We start from the raw sequence: 17,432 nt of genomic DNA on the forward strand, positions 1-17,432 counted from the left end.
AATTAACATTATAATAAATAATAGTTTGGTAAATCGAGAACACATACATGATTAAAATGTCAACGGAGTTACGGTTCAAATGTGCCCGCCACTCATCACGCCCGGGGACAACGAGGATCGGAACAGAGTTTCGGGTCGGGTGTTTCCAGCCGGTCGCTAGGAGCGGGAGCACGAGCAGGCGCAGGCGCAGCGTGTCGGGGCCTTTGGCCTGGAGTGTGGTGGACGTTTGAAAGTAACGAACGTTGCGCGAGGCCGGGGCGGGGTAGCGTTGGAGCCGTTGGCGGAGCCGGGCCCGGGCGGCTCGAGCCATGGGGGGGAAAAACAAGCAGCGAACCAAAGGCAACGTGCGGGTAAGCAACCGGCGGCACTAACACACGCTGCTCGGCCTATGTTGGGGGAATCACATATCTAACACACCCCCTACTCCCCTTTCTTTCCTCTCCCTCCCCGCAGCGAAATGAAATAATTGGTCGTTAATCAATTTAAGGAAACACGGGGGAATTGAACACAAACCTGTCTTCATCAAGGCAGCTCCACAAAGCTGGTTGACAGCTTCAAGTTCTGAGTCACACATATCACCAGCACAAGCAAGAAACATTTGTTCCACATCACATTTGGCTGTGGACCACAAGTGACTTAATCAGGTCACTGATTAAGGGAAGGGGCCAGAGCCATTTCTTTAAAAACCTCCTTGCCTTTGCAAAGCTAACAGGTTGCAAGCTGTCAAAATGTTTCAGGCTTTTTCAGTGCCTGTGAAAGTTCCTGAAATTTCGTGGTTATTACAAACTGTTAAAGATGAAATAATTTAAAATATTCCAGAAGTTATGAATTTAAAAGCACTGAAACATATGAAACTTTTGCAGATAATTACAACAAATTAAACCAAATCCAAATAGTTTTTAAAAGCTGTCATTCCTTCCTCATTACGCAAGGAGTATATCAGCATTATGCACAAAGGGCATCCTGGTGCAGAAGCTACTTTAAGGAGAGCAAGAACAGTTTTCTGGCCTACAATGGCAGATGACATCAACAATGATATACAGTCATGCTCTGTGTGTAACAGTACGGCACGGTGGCGCAGCGGTAGAGTTGCTGGCTTACAGCGAATGCAGCGCCGGAGACTTAGGTTCGATCCTGACTATGGGCGCCGTCTGTACGGAGTTTGTACGTTCTCCCCGTGACCTGCGTGGGTTTTCTCCGAGATCTTCGGTTTCCTCCCACACACTCCAAAGAAGTACAGGTATGTAGGTTAATTGACTGGATAAATGTAAAAATTGTTCCTAGTAGGATAGTGTTAATGTGCGGGGATCGCTCGGCGGCACGGACTCGGTGGGCCGAAGGGCCTGTTTCCTCTCTGTATCTCTAAATCTAAAAAAAAAATCTAAAGCACAAAGTCACACCAGCAGAAAGAACCACTCTTGCTGCGTCCAGTTCCAGACCTGGCTTGGTCGACGGTAGCAACAAATATTTTCGAATGGCACGGCCAGTAACATTTGGTGCTAGTGGATATATTCCGGCAGGGTTTGAGATCGACCTGCTTCGTGATGCTACTTCAGCAGTCATCATTTTAAAACTCGAGAAACACTTCTCGGTTCATGGAGCACTACACACCCTTATATCAGACAATGGCAGACAGTTCACAAGCCAATGCTTCAAAGACTTTGCTACACGGTGGGATTTTGCTCCTGTTACCAGCAGCCCAGTGTATCCCCAATCTAATGGGTTTGCTAAAAGAGCTATCCGCAGCGCCAAGCAACTCATGGAGAAGTCTTGCAGACAAAGGGCTGATGTTTTTCTAAACCTCCTCAATCTCAGAAACGTGCCATGTGACACAACGCTTGGATCCCCAACACAAAGACTAATGTCAAGGCAGACAAGTACTACTCTCCCAGTCTCAAGGAAGCTGCTTGAACCACATATGCGTAAGACCCAGGAGGCACAAGCCAAGCTTCTAAATAAAAGGCTGTCACAGAAAAGGTGCTATGACCAGTCAAGTCGGCCACTTCAGCCTTTGATGGAAGGACAGGTTGTCAGGTTACAGACCCCCCAAGGTTACAACCGGATGGGCGTGGTAAAGGAAATATGCCAAGAGTCCAGGTCTTACCTTATCCACTCAGAAGGAAAGTTGTACAGGAGGAATCGCAGACACATTTTGCCTGTAAGTGAGCCTGCCACAGCACAGCCAGATCAACCAGCACTGCTAGATCCATGTGGCACTGATACCGATCACCAGGATGCTGGACTTGGATCAAGTGAAGATAACGCTCTCACAAGAGACGGACAAGCAATAATGGACATTGAGTAGTTTCAGGTTCAGGTGACTGTGGGTAAGCTGTCTTCGAACACCACTGAGGGTCTGTACCGAACATGCAGGTCGTGTCAACAAGCCAAATACCAATACTGAATTCACTTCTTTATTATGCTGTGACTTTAAGTTTGTGTCTTACAGTGTGTTCATTTGTTTGGCTATAGTGTTTAGCATTTAGTTTGTAGTACCTCTTTCTTTTTATGTTGTTTGACCGCAGCATTTAGTATTTAGTGTGTAGAACTTCCTACCTTGTATGCTTATTTTAGCAGTAACTCCATTTTGTAGACAGCCTGATATATTTACCACTTCGCATGATATTTAGTTTGATATGGAACATGAGCTAAGGAAAGGGAATGTAGATCAGTCACTGTATTCACAGTCCGTGTTGGGTTTTACATATGCCGTCCTGTGAGAAGTTATCTTGCACATGGGTGGTACCCGGGGGAGTCATCTTGTTCGGAGCTGCGGCTTGGACTGTAACCTTGCATCCTCGTGCTCAATAAACTTAACTTGAAGTTAATAACTTGTTGTTATTCTTGCAGCTTCATACAAATAGGATCACAGATCCTGTGCCTGAGTAGATATTGCAGCAAAAATGTTGGGAAATTCTCATAAGCATCTGTCACATCCCTGGACTTAATGATGAGTTCAGTGGTAGAATGCAACTGGGAAATTGCTGGTGGGACATTAAAATTCAAGGACAATGTGTCTTCCGATAGTCCAGGAACTGGACAATACCCTTTGTAGTTTATCTGAAGAAGGGTCTCGACCCAAAACGTCACCCATTCCTTCTCTCCAGAGATGCTGCCTGTTCCGCTGAGTTACTCCAGCATTTTGTGTCTACCTTTAGTTTATCTCTCAGATGCTTTTCCAGCTGCTATAGTAGCACAGCACAATTAAGACAGTGTTTGAAGCTGTGCTTGATTTTCGCTGCCATTAATGTTTCTGAAAACCAGCTCCTTTTTATATACTTTTGTGAGTGAGCACTCTATAAGTGCCATATATCATATAGCATTTTTTAATTACTCTCCAGCATATTTTGTCTTTTAAGGAAATCTGCATTGGACTAATTAGATTTTGTTTTTTGCAGCCATCAAGCAGTGGCAAAGCAGCTGAATTGCTTGCCAAAGACAAGGGGACAGTTCCAGGCTTTATTGGATTTGGAGCCACTCAGAATGAATTGGCTTATGTTCCTGCAATCCAAGGATTGGAAGAAGTGGACACTTTGGTGGATGCTGATTTCCGAATGGTTCTGCGTAAAATGTCAAAGAGGGATGCAACGACAAAATTAAAAGTATATTTTATTGTTGCATTTTGCTTATTTTCTGTAGAAATCAATGCCAGTGCATCACATTATAAGATAACTCAATTAAGCTAAATTTTTAGTTGTGTAATTCTTAAGAAGAAATTGATGTGGTTACTATTCCTAGCATTTATACACAGTTCATTTTTATTCAGCCTAGACGGATGCATATTTGTCTTAATTTTAAGTTAACAAAAAAAAAAGTTTGCAGTACGTTGAGAGAAGATTAGAAATGTATTGTTTGGCGAATAAAAGTAGCCTGAAATGTGCACCAAATTCTGTCACAGACAGAGAATTTATGCAATGGTTAAAGTCAACAGTTTTTTGGTATTCAAGATTCAGTGCCCTCCATAATGTTTGGGACAAAGACCCATCATTTATTTATTTGCCTCTGTACTCCACAATGTGAGATTTATGATAGAAAAAATCACATGTGGTTAAAGTGCGCATTTCAGATTTTAATAAAGGCCATTTTTATACATTTTGGTTTCACCATGTAGAAATTACAGCAGTGTTTATGCATAGTCCTCTCATTTCAGGGCACCATAATGTTTGGCACACAGCAATGTCATGTAAATGAAAGTAGTCATGTTTAGTATTTTATTGCATATCCTTTGCATGCAATGACTGCTTGGAGTCTGCGATTCATGGACATCACCAGTTGCTCGGTGTCTTCTCTTGTGATGCTCTGGCAGGCCTGTATTGCAGCCACCTTTAGCTTATGCTTGTTTTGGTGGCTAGTCCCCTTCAGTTTTCTCTTCAGCATATAAAAGGCATGCTCAATTGGATTCAGATCGGGTGATTGACTTGGCCACTCAAGAATTGCCAATTTTTTAGCTATGAAAAACTCCTTTGTTGCTTTAGCAGTATGTTTGGGATTATTGTCTTGCAGTAGAATGAACCGCCGGCCAATGAGTTTTGAGGCATTTGTTTGAACTTGAGCAGATAGGATGTGTCTATTCTCTTCAGAATTCATTATGCTCCTACCATCAGCAGGTGTATCATCAATGAAGATAAATGAGCCAGTACCTTCAGCAGCCATACATGCCCAGGCCATAACACCCCCACCACTGTGTTTCACAGATGAGATGGTATGCTTTGGATCTTGGGCAGTTCCTTCTCTCCTCCATACTTTGCTCTTACCATCACTCTGATATAAGTTAATCGTCTCATCTGTCCACAAGACCTTTTTCCAGAACTGTGGTTGCTCTTTTAAGTACTTCTTGGCAAACTGTAACCTGGCCATCCTATTTTTGCAGCTAACTAGTGGTTTGCATCTTGCAGTGTAGCCTCTGTATTTCTGTTCATGAAGTCTTCTGCGAATATTGACAAATCCACATCTGACTCCTGAAGAGTGTTTCTGATCTGTCAGACAAGTGTTTGGGATTTTTTCTTTATTATAGAGCGAATTCTTCTGTCATCAGATGTGGAGGTCTTCCTTGGCATGCCAGTCCCTTTGCGATTAGTAAGCCCACCAGTGCTCTCTTTCTTCTTAATGATGTTCCAAACAATTGATTTTGGTAAGCCTAAGGTTTGGCTGATGTCTCTAACAGTTTTATTCTTGTTTCTCAGTCTCATAATGGCTTCTTTGACTTTCATTGACATAACTTTGGTCCTCATGTTGATAAACAGCAATAAAAGTTTCCAAATGTGATGGAAAGACTGGAGGAAAGTCTAGGTGCTGAGAGCTCTCTTATACCTGCATGAAGGAGGTAATTAAACACACCTGAGCAATTACAAACACCTGTGAAGCCATGTGTCCCGAACATTATGGTGCCCTGAAATGGGGGGGGGGGCTACGTATAAACACAGCTGTAATTTCTACATGGTGAAACCAAAATGTATAAAAATGGGCTTTATTAAAATCTTGACAATGTGCACTTTAACCACATATAAAATCATATGTGGTTAAAGTGCACATTGTCAGATTTTAATAAAGCCCATTTGTTTTTATTACAAATCTCAAATTGTGGAGTACAGAAGCAAATAAATAAATGATGGTTCTTTGTACCAAACATTATGGAGGGCACTGTAATTTTGACATGATTGATTTCAATGCAGATGCTCTAATCTTGGGCAAAAAAACAAACTGCTGGATAAACTCGACGAGTCAGGCAGCAGATGTCTTGAAGTGTTTTGACCAAAACTATCAACTATCCCTCTGCCTCTGTAGATGCTGCCTGACCTGCTGAGTTCCAGTATTCCATTCCATTCCTTCAGCAGTTTATTTTTTGTTCTGAAAAATGTAGAATTATTGGTTCCAATTTCGTAGAATCAAAATTGTGTGATGCACATCCATTATTGCTTCATCAAAAGTGCAGGGGCCAATTTATGATCCAGGGTGTACTATGGCACCTCAATTGATGATTAATCATGATTTGAATGATGAATCAAATCATTGCAAGTGGTTAGGATTACTAATAATAAGACAGTGCTGGAGTATCTTAGTGGATCAGGCAGCATCGCAGGAAGACAGGAATAGGCAACCTGTTGGGTCGGGATCCTTCTTCAGATTAATAGAAGTCAGAGTTGGAGAAAGCTGCAAAGAGGTGGGAGGTGGACATGGCTTGGTAAGTGATATGCAAGTACAGATATGGGGAGGAGGGGAGTTATTGGCAGATAGATCAAGGATAAAGATGAAAAGAAGGCTGATAAGGAGAGAAGAGTAAATTGTGAAGCCAGAGGAAATTATGTAGGTGGAAGAGGACAGGGGAATCGGAATAGTGGAATAAAGGAGCGAGCATCTGGGTTGAGAATGCAGAAGAGGGGGGGTGTTCATACTATTGGGTTTAAGCCACTCAAGGATGATATGAGGTACTATGCCACCAGTTTGCATTTGACCTTACTCTGTCCTGGACCTCCTCCATTGGTAGAAAGGTTGGTATGGGAAGGGGAGTTAAAATGGTTAGCAACCAGAAGATCCAGCAGGCAAAGGCAGACCGTTCAAGTGTTCAGTGAACCCGCCACCTAGTCAAAGTTTGTAAACTAAGCAGAACAAAGGGAGAGAGAAACTAGGTTGACCAGTCATAAGTTCACGGGATAGGAGCAGAATTAGGCCATTTGGCCCATCTACGCCATTCAATCATGGCTGATCTATCTCTCCCTCCTAACCCCATTCTCCTGCCCTCTCCCCATAACCTCTAACACCCGTACTAATCAAGTATCTATCTCTGCCATAAAAATATCCATTGATTTGGCCTCCATAGTCTTCTGTGGCAATGAATTCCACAGATTCTGTACCCTCTGATTTCTCCATCTCTGCCTTGGGTATTCTCAGGAATGTCCTCCTTTATCAGGAAGCAGCTTCCTATGGTAATTGATGAATCTCTTACTCCTGTATTCTCCAATTTCTGTAGGTCTGCTCCGATGTTCCACCCAACCTCTCTACAGATCAAAGATAGAATCTCCTTGTCCTCGCCATTCACCTCATTATCCTCTGCATTCAGCATATCATTTCTGCCAGCTGCAAAAAGATTTCACCACCAATCACATCTTCCCCACTCCCCCCATAGTCTGCTTTTTGGAGGGAGCACTCTTCCAGAATAGTCTGCTCACCCATCCTTCCCCATCCTCTGGCACTTACTCATATAAGTGTAGGAGGTGTGGCACTTGTACCTGCACTACCACCTGTACCATCGTTCAGGGACCTAAACAGTCCTTTCGGGTAAGGTAGAGATTCACGTGCATCTCTTCCGACCTTCTATTGCATTTTGCGCTATGAATTGACTTCTATATCCATGAGATCGTTTGCAAAATACCAGCACTCTGTTCACAATGGCCATCCTGAACATCCAGTTGCATTTAATTTCATCTCTTCTCCCCACTCCCTCACCGACCATTGAAACATTTCGCCAAGCACAAATTAGAAGAGCACCACCTCATATTCCTCATGGGTATATACATCGCTACGGTAATTTTCCAATTTTACATTCGGTGTTTCTTTACCAAAGAAGGTCGAGGCAAATATTTGCAGAGTATTTTGTACATGGCACACACTGTGACCACAGCATATCTGTGGTGAAGAGAATGAATCATTAGGATGATAAATTGGGTACCAGATGAATAGGCTTTGTCTTGGAAGGCATCAAATTTTTGAATATTGTTGGGGCCGCATTCCAGACAAGTGGAGAGTATTTCGTTGTTCCCTTGACTTGCACCATGTAGAATGGTTTTTGACATTGTAAAGGGAGTATGCAGCCTCTTCCCTGTTATTGTCGCCATAATACTTATGTGCCTGGTCCAGATGAGTTTCTGCTAAGTGATCTTCCCATCCCCGAGAATGTTAAATGGTGAGGGACTCTGCGATTGCAATACCATTGAAAGTCAAGGATAAATAACTGGACTTTCTCTTGGTAGACATGATCTTTGCTTGGCGCTTTTATGGCACCACTTAACAACCCTTGCCTGAATGTTGTCTAGATCTTTCTGCATGCAAGTACGGATTGTTTTATTTCATATGGAATTGGCCACTGTGTGATAATTACCAAATATCCCCACTTTGTGGATCCAACGTGGTAGAATGTGGAGTGATGGATAGATGTAGAAGATCCCAAGCACTGTTAATAGAATACTTCATGAGCTCTGTTGTATCCTGGCAAATATTTATCCTGTAGCCTATAACGTACACATTTGTAGGTCTAGAAATTGTGAGTGGCATTTTATAGATGCGGGTTTTTTTAATTTTCAGATTCTGCAGTATTACCATATTGTTGTGTTTAGTTGTTTGGTGGTATAATGCAATATCAATTGTTTTAAATTGAAATGAGGTGTCGAGGTGTAGACAAGATAATTTGGAACATTCAAAACTAATCTTTCTATGTCAAGATGTCCTGGGAATCTTATTTGCCTCATTTTCTTTTTTAAAATGTAACATATTAAAGACTACTTTAAAAAAAATTGAGATGAAATCATATTTGAAAGACTATTTGTTGCACTGAATTGTTCTTTGAGATACTAAATTCCAATAGTTCTTGATGTTTTGAGGGTTTGACTTTTCTAATTTTCTTGTTATTAAATACTCATTTATTGTTACTTCTAAGGCTTTGCAAGAGTTTGCAACAATGTGCAACGAGAAGGATGCTGAAAGTATAAAAGGCATTCTTCCTTATTGGTCAAGGATTTACTGCAAAATTTCCTTGGTAAGTTTATGTGGATTACTTTTTATCTCTATAAGTATTAAACAAAATTATTGAAAGTGAATAAATGAAACCTTCAATAAGTGAAATTTGCAATTTAGACATTGGCCTCAATATTTATGAGGAATTGGAGAACTTGGGCATTCGTGGGGCAAGGGCATTCATCCAAGCTGAGCACCATTTCATTTTAATTTTTTCTCTTCAATTTCGCACCTAACTTCCAGCTAAAAGTAAAGGCTGCCTGTCTGTCAGGTGCGACGACCAATGAGATTGCTGCAACCCTCAAATACAATTCCTTATTTCCATGGAATGGAGGGATTGAGAAATTGGAACAGGTGGTAAAAAAAGCAGAACCCATAATTATGCGAGGAGCAAAATAAATGAAGGCTTCATTGATTGAGAAGAGCAGAATGGGAAATTGTGATCAATAAAATTGAAAGACTTCCTTTAGATTGAATGGGAACACTCTGCTCTTTTTGGTCTTTAGACAATGCAGTTGTAAAGGTTGTTGCACAAGCATTTCCTGATGAACTGAGAGACGGAGTTACTATTAGAGCCTGATTTTAAAATATGAATAGTGTCTTAGACCATGGTAACGTAAATATGGCAAAGAACATCTATCTGTTAAGTTGGACATATTTTAACTGTTTTCTCCAGCTCCCCCCACAGATTTGGGGCCTATTGCAAGCAACAAACTGCTGGAGGAAATCAGCGAGTCAAGCAGCATTTGTGGAGAGAAAGGGATAATAGATACAGGTCAGGGGAGGGGTAAAGGTAGGGATAGAGGCTGTAGGGTGATATATGGAATCAGATGATTGAGAGATAATGGGTATATGGAACCAGATAACTATGACCGGCGCCATCTGCATTTTGTTTCCTTGCATGTTTCTCCTCAATCGTTCATATCCTTAGACTCCCCCCCCCCACCCCTCCCGTCACCCTCTACACTCTTAGTCCTGATGCAGGATCACGACCGCATGTTGATCATCCTCGTGCCTCCACAGATGCTGAGTTAATCCTGAAGTTTGGCCATTGCTCTGGATTCCAGCACCTGCAGTCCCTTGCATGTTATAATCTGGTTTTGGATTATAATCTGTTAAACACATTAATACAGAGGCCTTTGATGCGCAACATGGTTGTCCACATGGTGTTTTAAATTTGGATTAAGAGCATGTATATTAATATTGTTCATGGCAATTTATTATTAGAATTCCATAATGTAAGTTATTGTAATAAACCTTTCCATAAATTTTATTTAATTGAAAAAGCAGAAACAATTTTTATGCGGCCTGGAGCATCAGATGATCAATTTCAGGTTGATGGAGCTTTTACTTTTCAAAGTTCATATCTCCGTACAGATGTTTGTACTTGCGTATAAAATCTATTCATATGATTCCTACTGTTATGCATTTAATAAATTGCAAAGGAGCAATTTCCTTCTTTCAGCTTTGTTTCTGCATATTACATATTAACGTAACTCCATAGATTAAAGTTTTTCTCAGTTGCTTTTATAATCGATTGATTGATTGAAAGACGTAACATGGAAACAGGCCCTTCGGCTCACTGGAGTCCAAGCCAACCATCAGTCACTCCTTCACACTCGTTCAATGTTATTCCACTTGTTTTCCTACACTTTCCATCTTTTTGTCCTGAACCTATTTTTTTCTTTCCAACAATCATGGGTTCTTGTTTTCCATGGTATTAGGAGCAAAATAAAATATATACATCTCACATGAAAACTGTGATCTATTCATGTATCCATTTTAATTTAATATAATTACCAATTTGTTAATCAATTGAAACAAAATTAAAAATCATGACTTTCTCCATGTAATAGATATATGTTTGATATTGCAACAGGCACAGAAGATGTCTGTTCTTTGTCAATTACCAACAACTCTTATTGTTGAGCAAACACACAGATATGATTTACTTTTTCAATGCTAATTTTTTTGCTGTTGATTTTGATTTTGCCTACTGCTCAGGATCATGACCGTAGAGTTCGAGAAGCAATTCAACAGGCCTTGGAGTCACTCATCCTTCAGGTGAAGCGAAACTTAGCACCTTACTTGAAGAGTATTATGGGGCATTGGCTTATTGCTCAGTGTGATACCTATGGTCCAGCAGCCTCGGCGGCAAAAATGGCTTTTCAAGTGGCTTTTCCACCAAATAAGCAATCGGAGGCTGTGGCTTTTTGTAAAGAGGAAATTACAAGTGTAAGTTTAAATAAAACTTCTTACAGCTTTTTAGGAATGAGACAAAAATTCTGTTATTGATAGTTTGATATGGTTTCTATCATGAGCGGTAAATTCTAGACTCTAATGTTTTTTTCTATGCATTTTTTTAAAAACTCACCATTGGCGGTTGCATTATTCAATCTTGCTTGTGTTTTAATTCATGTTAAGATGTAAATTTTCTTGCTCCATTGTTTAATTTGGAGATACAGTGTGGAAATGGGCCCTGTGGCCTACTGAGTCCACGCCTATCAGCAATTACACTAGTTCTATCCTACACACAAGGTCCAATTTACAGAAGCCAATTAACCTACCAACCTGCACGTCTTTGGAATGTGGGAGGACACTGGAGCACCCGGAGAAAACCCATGCAGTCACAGGGAAAACGAACAAACCCCGTATAGACAGCACCCCTTAGTCCGGATCAAACTGGGTCTGTGGCTCTGTGACGCAGCAACACTACTACTGCGCCACTGTGCTGCCCACTATTGACTTGTTCATTCTTGTGTGAATTATGATTAAGGATTGCACACTTGACCCTTTGTAGGTGTGAGCACACAAATTTCATCCTAAATTATGAAACTAAGAGCAAGGCACCCAATGAACTTTGTAACCAATAAAATATGTGTGGAACTTAGATATTTTTGGAATGCAGTAAACACCCTATCCAATATGCTCACTTCAAGCTCCCATAAACGGCAATATGATATCAACTAGATAATGTTATAGTGATGTTATTTGTGGGATATATATTAGCTAATACTCTGGTTAATATCCCTGGTCTTCTTTGAAATTGTGCCATTGTATCTTTTACTCTCACCCTCACCTGAGAGAGCAGACAAGACCTTGGCTTAACATCTCATGCAAAATAGAATACTTTTATCAATGTTGCATCGTTTAGCACAGTGCTGAAGTGCCATCCAAAATTTTAGTGCACAATAGAGTGGGATTTAAACCTTTTAACTTAAAGCTGAGTGACCCAGTCTAAAATTGGAATAAAAACAGTTAGTATTGAACAGAATTTTGTTTTGCTCATAGAATTGGCAAAAAAAAGTAACACTGCATTTAACTACACTGTTGTGACCCAAAAGCAGTAGAAGCTGACAATAAAGAAAACAATGTATAATTTTTCCACCATTCAACCATTCTTAGAAATCTCTATTTCTCACCAGTTCCTATGTTCATAGTGTGCATGAACTTTTTTTTCTGGTAAATATTTAAATATAGTGCCATCTATTGGCTAACCCTCATTCAACAGTTTCCAAGGGTTTTGCATTACTGGAACAATTCAATTGATGAAATCCACAGTCAAGCTTCATTTGTAGGATGTGTCATTTATATATTCAATGTTTGTAATTACAGTTGTAATTTTTCTGTTTTACAGATTTTAGATGATAACATCATGAAAGAAACTCCAGAGACACTCAGCGACCCACAGTAGGTTATCGTGGAATTTGGCAAAGCCATGATTAAAGATGTATTCCTGTAAAAACAGAATCCTAAATGAATCTAGTCCTGTAAATGTGTTTAGAAACCTACCATTCTATATTATACTTGCTAAAGCTAGATTTATATTTTTAAAATGATTTTTTTAAATTGTGCTGTTCAACTTTAGGAGTGTTCCAGAAGAAGAAAGGGAAGGCAAATACTTAAGAGTTGTTACCAGTTCATTCTTGGCTATGAAGAAGCTACTTGACCTTCTACCTGAAAATGAGCGGATAGTTCTGAAAGACAGACTCATAAAGATTTTCTCACAGTCCAAGTTTTGGAAATATTGCAAGCATAAAAATCCACAGGTTTGATGATTATTCTCTGAAATATTGGGGGGAAAATTGAAGATTATTTGGCTAAGTTGGTACTGAGATGAGATGGTGTGAGTTCATCAACAATGTGAAAGATTATAGGAGCACTGGAGCAGTTTAAGAAGGACTATTAAGGGTGGGCAATAAATGTTGGCCTTGCCAGCAATGAATCTCAAAAATTGAATGAATAAATAAAACTGAAAAGGTTTGACAGTAAACAATAATGAATAGTCAACAAAGATTTCAAAAGCAGGAATCTCCAATGGTTTTGCTTTTTTTTATGAGGTAACAGAAAAAGTAGGTGCAATGGAGAAAATATAGTTTTTCTGGATCTTCAAAAGGTCCAATTACTATATAATAGATTAACAAATAAGATCAGAAAATATGAAGTCAGGGGACATATAGTTTTTCCCAGTTAGCTTTAAGTTAGAAACCAGGGAGTTAACGGCAGCTATTTACAAAGAAAAAAGTGGGTAGTGGTGATCCATAAGAATCAGCACTGGGGCCATTGTTTTTGATTTACAGCATTGGCAGTTTAAAAAAAAATCATTCTACTTATTTATGTGAATTCTATTAGAACATAGAACAGTACAAGAATGAGCCCTTCAGCCCACAATGTCTGTGCCGAACATGGTGTCAGGGCCATCTCTTATCTACCTGCACCTAATCCATCAATGCCACTATTGTATCTGCCTGCACCACCACCTCCAGCAGTGTGTTCCTGACACCATCCTCTGTGTTTGGGAAAAAAAACAAAGCTTGCCCTGCACATCTCCTTTCAACTGCCCCTCTCGCCTTAAAGCTATGCCCTCTAGTGTTTAATTTTTCCATCCAGGGAAAAAGGTTCTGACTGTCTACCCTATCTTGGCCTCTCGTAATTTTATATGCTTTCATTGAGTCTGCCCGCACTTGTAGCCACTGGAGAAGGGAATAGGTTGAAACATATGACGTTGAAGAGTCTTGGTGGAAGTAGAGGGGATGTTTCATTTTATCAGAGAATTGAAAACTGGAGTTAACAGTTCAAAAAGTTATCCATTTACAAAAGAAAGTTATTCTTTTCTCAGATAATTGAGAATCTTTAGAGATTCCCCTTCCTCAAAAGCAGTGGAAACAGAATCTTTGAATATTTCAAGGCACAGATAGATGAATGCTGGATAACCAATGGGCTGAAAGGTTACTTTGGACAGGTGGGAATGTGGATTAGCCATGGTCTTATTAAACAAATGCTCCCAGTTCATAATAATATATTCCTTTATTCGTCTCACACCGGGAAAATTTCCATGTACTTATGTACATATGTACGTGTAATGCACTAGATTGCAATAAAACCTACTTGCAACACTAATGTCCATATGGAAGGGAAACCTGCCATCTCCACACATTCTGGATAAATGTGGCCCGCCAATATCGATAGTTTAATTGCCTCATTTGTTCAGGATCATTTAGGGATGAAGCCAGCAATATCAGTGTTCCCTAGATGAATAAATTAAAAGATCGAGAGAGAGAGAAATGGATCTTTACAATTTGTTGGTCACTTGGGTAAAATCAGATACCCTGATGGAGGAAAATTAATGAATTATCCAACGAAAAAGTTTATTTTAAGCTTCATTTACAAAAGCACAACCTGATGACTTCACTGTTAATATTGTTGACCCCTTAACTTTCTTGATCTACTTCAACTATTTTGTGATCTGCAAATTATTAATATTTGATATAAGCAATGAGATACTGAAATTCTTACTGCTTTCTTCATTTTTTAGATTCGGTCAGCTTTCTTTGAATTGATTATTGCCTTTTGCCAGCATTTGCCTGAATTGATGAAGTCTGAAGCTGCAAAAGTGTGTCCAGCTGTGTTGTTGAGCATAGATGACATGGATCCAGTGGTATGTCCTTCCGTGTGGGCAGCGGCACTTTACGTGCTCAGCTGCATTGAGGTAAAGTGAAATCTGGGGAATTTGGGTGAAGAGTTCATTTTTGCATTTTAAAAAGTTAGCATTTGAAGAAATCTTGTTGAATGTATTGTTTGTTGAAAATTGCAATTTATTTTTCATCTTTGATACAAAACTTTTCATGTTGTATAAAGGCAGTAGGGATAACAGCAGATTACAGGAATAATGAGCCTTACAACAGTGGTATGGAATCTATTGAAGATTATTCTTAGAGATGGGATTTACTCACATCTGGACAGGCATCCTTGATTAGCATGACTTTGGTTTTGTACTGAAAGAATCCCTTGTGTTTTAAGTTATTGAGCAGTTGCCCTTCTACAGACTGAAAGTAAACTCGATGGGCTGAATGGCCTAATTCTGCTCCTGTCTTATGGTCCTATTATGGTGATATTTTTTAGACAGAACCTCTCCCAGATAAAGTCATGCTAATCACCCCTAATAAGAGCATGCCTGTCCAGATGTGAGTAAATCCCATCTCTAAGCATCATCTTTAAAAGATTCCATACCACTGATGAAAGGCTCATTATTTCTATAATTTGCTGTGTTGTCCCTACTGTCCTTGTACAACATGAAAGGTTCCGTGTTAATGGAATTTGATATCATTGTACCTTTCCAAGTTTCCAGTTCTTCAGGGGATGAAAGGGGAAATGAAGAAAAAATAAGTCAAGTCGACTTTATTGTCAGATGCATACTTAGGTGAGGAGCAGCTGCAGTGAAAAGTTTGCTTCTACCTTTATCAAACGCACATAGACTCAGACAATACGGTAAAACATGCATTGCACACAGTGAAAAGGCTGTGCAGAAACGAACATTGGGCTGGTAGGTAAGATTCATCTGGCTTTGCTCCAATTGAAAATGTTACGAATATCTGTTCAGAATATCAAATTGAGTAATAGCAACGATTTGTGTGAAAGGCATTGTGAAACCTTGATGAAGGATTTATAATGGGACCCTAGAAAGAGAAACATTAATCAATTTGAGGACATGTTGAGAGAACACTGAGGCACAGTTGTGGAAGTTCACTTTAATTGATTTTTACTGAAGTCAGGGAGGTTAAAAAAATCTCTTTCTAAACGCTAATAGCATTTCAGTTATTGTCGCATAAAAACTTTGGCATCGGTTCTGTCGTTTTTCCTGACAGCATATTTGAAGTGAATTTAAAAGTTCACCATTTCAAATGCGTAATCTGCAATCTTGTGTCATAGTTGTTATTTGCCAGCTGCCAACACTCAGGGATGTTTTCAAAAGGGGTTGTTCTGGTGCACTATTTGATGCCCTGCAACTGTGCAGACTATGCTACTGGAATCCAGAATGCTTTAGGTAAGGTAGTCCCTCCAAATCCAAATGAGATGAAACTTCCATAGCCAGTGATCCTGGGCAGCAAGCATGATACAGTTCATGGCCGAATGAAGGTGGCAGTAAATCTTTCTTGCAATTTCACTAGTTTCTATGAAGAATGTAAGTCAAGATGTATATAAAATTTCTTGTTTTATCCTTCTATGTTCTGTTTCGGATATTGTGGGTAATTTGGTATGATTATTTAGAGTACAGTAGAGGTATGTGCAAGAGGGGTAACCACGGGCACAGGTCTACTTCCTGATTTTAAAAGAATAAAAAGTACTAGACCAATTGGGCCCAAACCTCTCCTGCATTGGTGCAGCACCCTCTCCTCCCCCCCTCCCCTCCAACCCCTCCCCCCCATCCCTCCCTAGGAGATAGATTTAAACTTAAAAATGTGAATAGCTTTAAAAATATAACCGATTTCAATGAAACTTCTTCCATTAGCACCAAAGGGACGACGGTGAGTAAGGTGGGCCTAAAATTGTCACGCTATCGTGTACCATTTTGCTGTAGTTCAGGAACAAACAAACAAACAAACAAGCGAGAGTTTTAGTATATAGATAATAATGTGACATGAGGTAGGCTGGTTTTCATCTTTCCCCCCACAGCATTAAGATTATTTTGTGCATTTTTAAAAGCCAGCAATTTTACGTTCTTCTGTCTGCCTTTATACTGGCATTGTATTTCATTCTGTAAGTGATATTTTATAACATTTTTATTAACATTTTTGTAATGTTTCTATTAGGATTGTTGGGCCCATGTAAATGCGAAAAAGGGAGTATTGCCAAAGCTATGGATAGTACTAAAAGATGGTGGTCAAGGCCTTGCTTCTGTTATCTATCCAAGCCTTTTACCATTTTTTAGCAAATTACCAGAAGAAATAATAGTACCAAAGATGGACTTTTTCACCCTTTTCTTCAGTACCTGTGCCAAGGGGTATGTTCTTTGTAAATTATTCCCACACCACTGCAATCCGATGTAATTATTTTGTAATTAACTAAATCCCCTTCACCCCTTCCCCTCTCCGCTCTCCAACCTCCCCTCCTCCCCTCTCCCCCCCAAACCCCCCTCCCCTCCCTTCTCTCCTCCCTCCCTCCCCCCTCCCAACCCCCCTCCTCCCCCACCACCCTTCCTATCCCTCCCCCCTCAGCCCAACCATGGACCCGTTGCTGGGCGGGGAGTGCCCCCGTGGCTGTGTGCGGGCAAGGGGGGACAGGGAAAAGGCACTGATCTCGGCCCCGTTTCTCTTGCGGGCCTCTCCTGCGAGCCGGGCGTGGAGCCGAAGCGTCTCCTGCAGCTCGGCTGCAATCTGTGGTGGGGAACGGTGGCAACAGCATGGACCCGTTGCCGGGCGGGGAGT

General features: G+C 40.3%; 1 protein-coding gene across 1 annotated transcript in view; it reads left to right on the plus strand.

Annotated features, from left to right (window-relative positions):
* Nucleotides 1-192: 192 nt before the first annotated feature.
* The window catches only part of ltn1 (listerin E3 ubiquitin protein ligase 1), an 87,884-nt gene continuing 70,644 nt past the window's right edge, over nt 193-17,432 (plus strand). The window contains exons 1-8 of the mRNA XM_078408919.1: nt 193-350; nt 3,399-3,602; nt 8,651-8,749; nt 10,732-10,962; nt 12,365-12,417; nt 12,596-12,776; nt 14,543-14,716; nt 16,818-17,008. Of these exons, the coding sequence (XP_078265045.1) occupies nt 309-350; nt 3,399-3,602; nt 8,651-8,749; nt 10,732-10,962; nt 12,365-12,417; nt 12,596-12,776; nt 14,543-14,716; nt 16,818-17,008 (1,175 nt within the window). The 5' untranslated portion in view covers nt 193-308. The remainder of the gene's footprint in view (nt 351-3,398; nt 3,603-8,650; nt 8,750-10,731; nt 10,963-12,364; nt 12,418-12,595; nt 12,777-14,542; nt 14,717-16,817; nt 17,009-17,432) is intronic.

The sequence above is a fragment of the Rhinoraja longicauda genome, chromosome 12 (assembly GCF_053455715.1).
Source record: "Rhinoraja longicauda isolate Sanriku21f chromosome 12, sRhiLon1.1, whole genome shotgun sequence".
Taxonomy (NCBI): domain Eukaryota; kingdom Metazoa; phylum Chordata; class Chondrichthyes; order Rajiformes; family Arhynchobatidae; genus Rhinoraja; species Rhinoraja longicauda.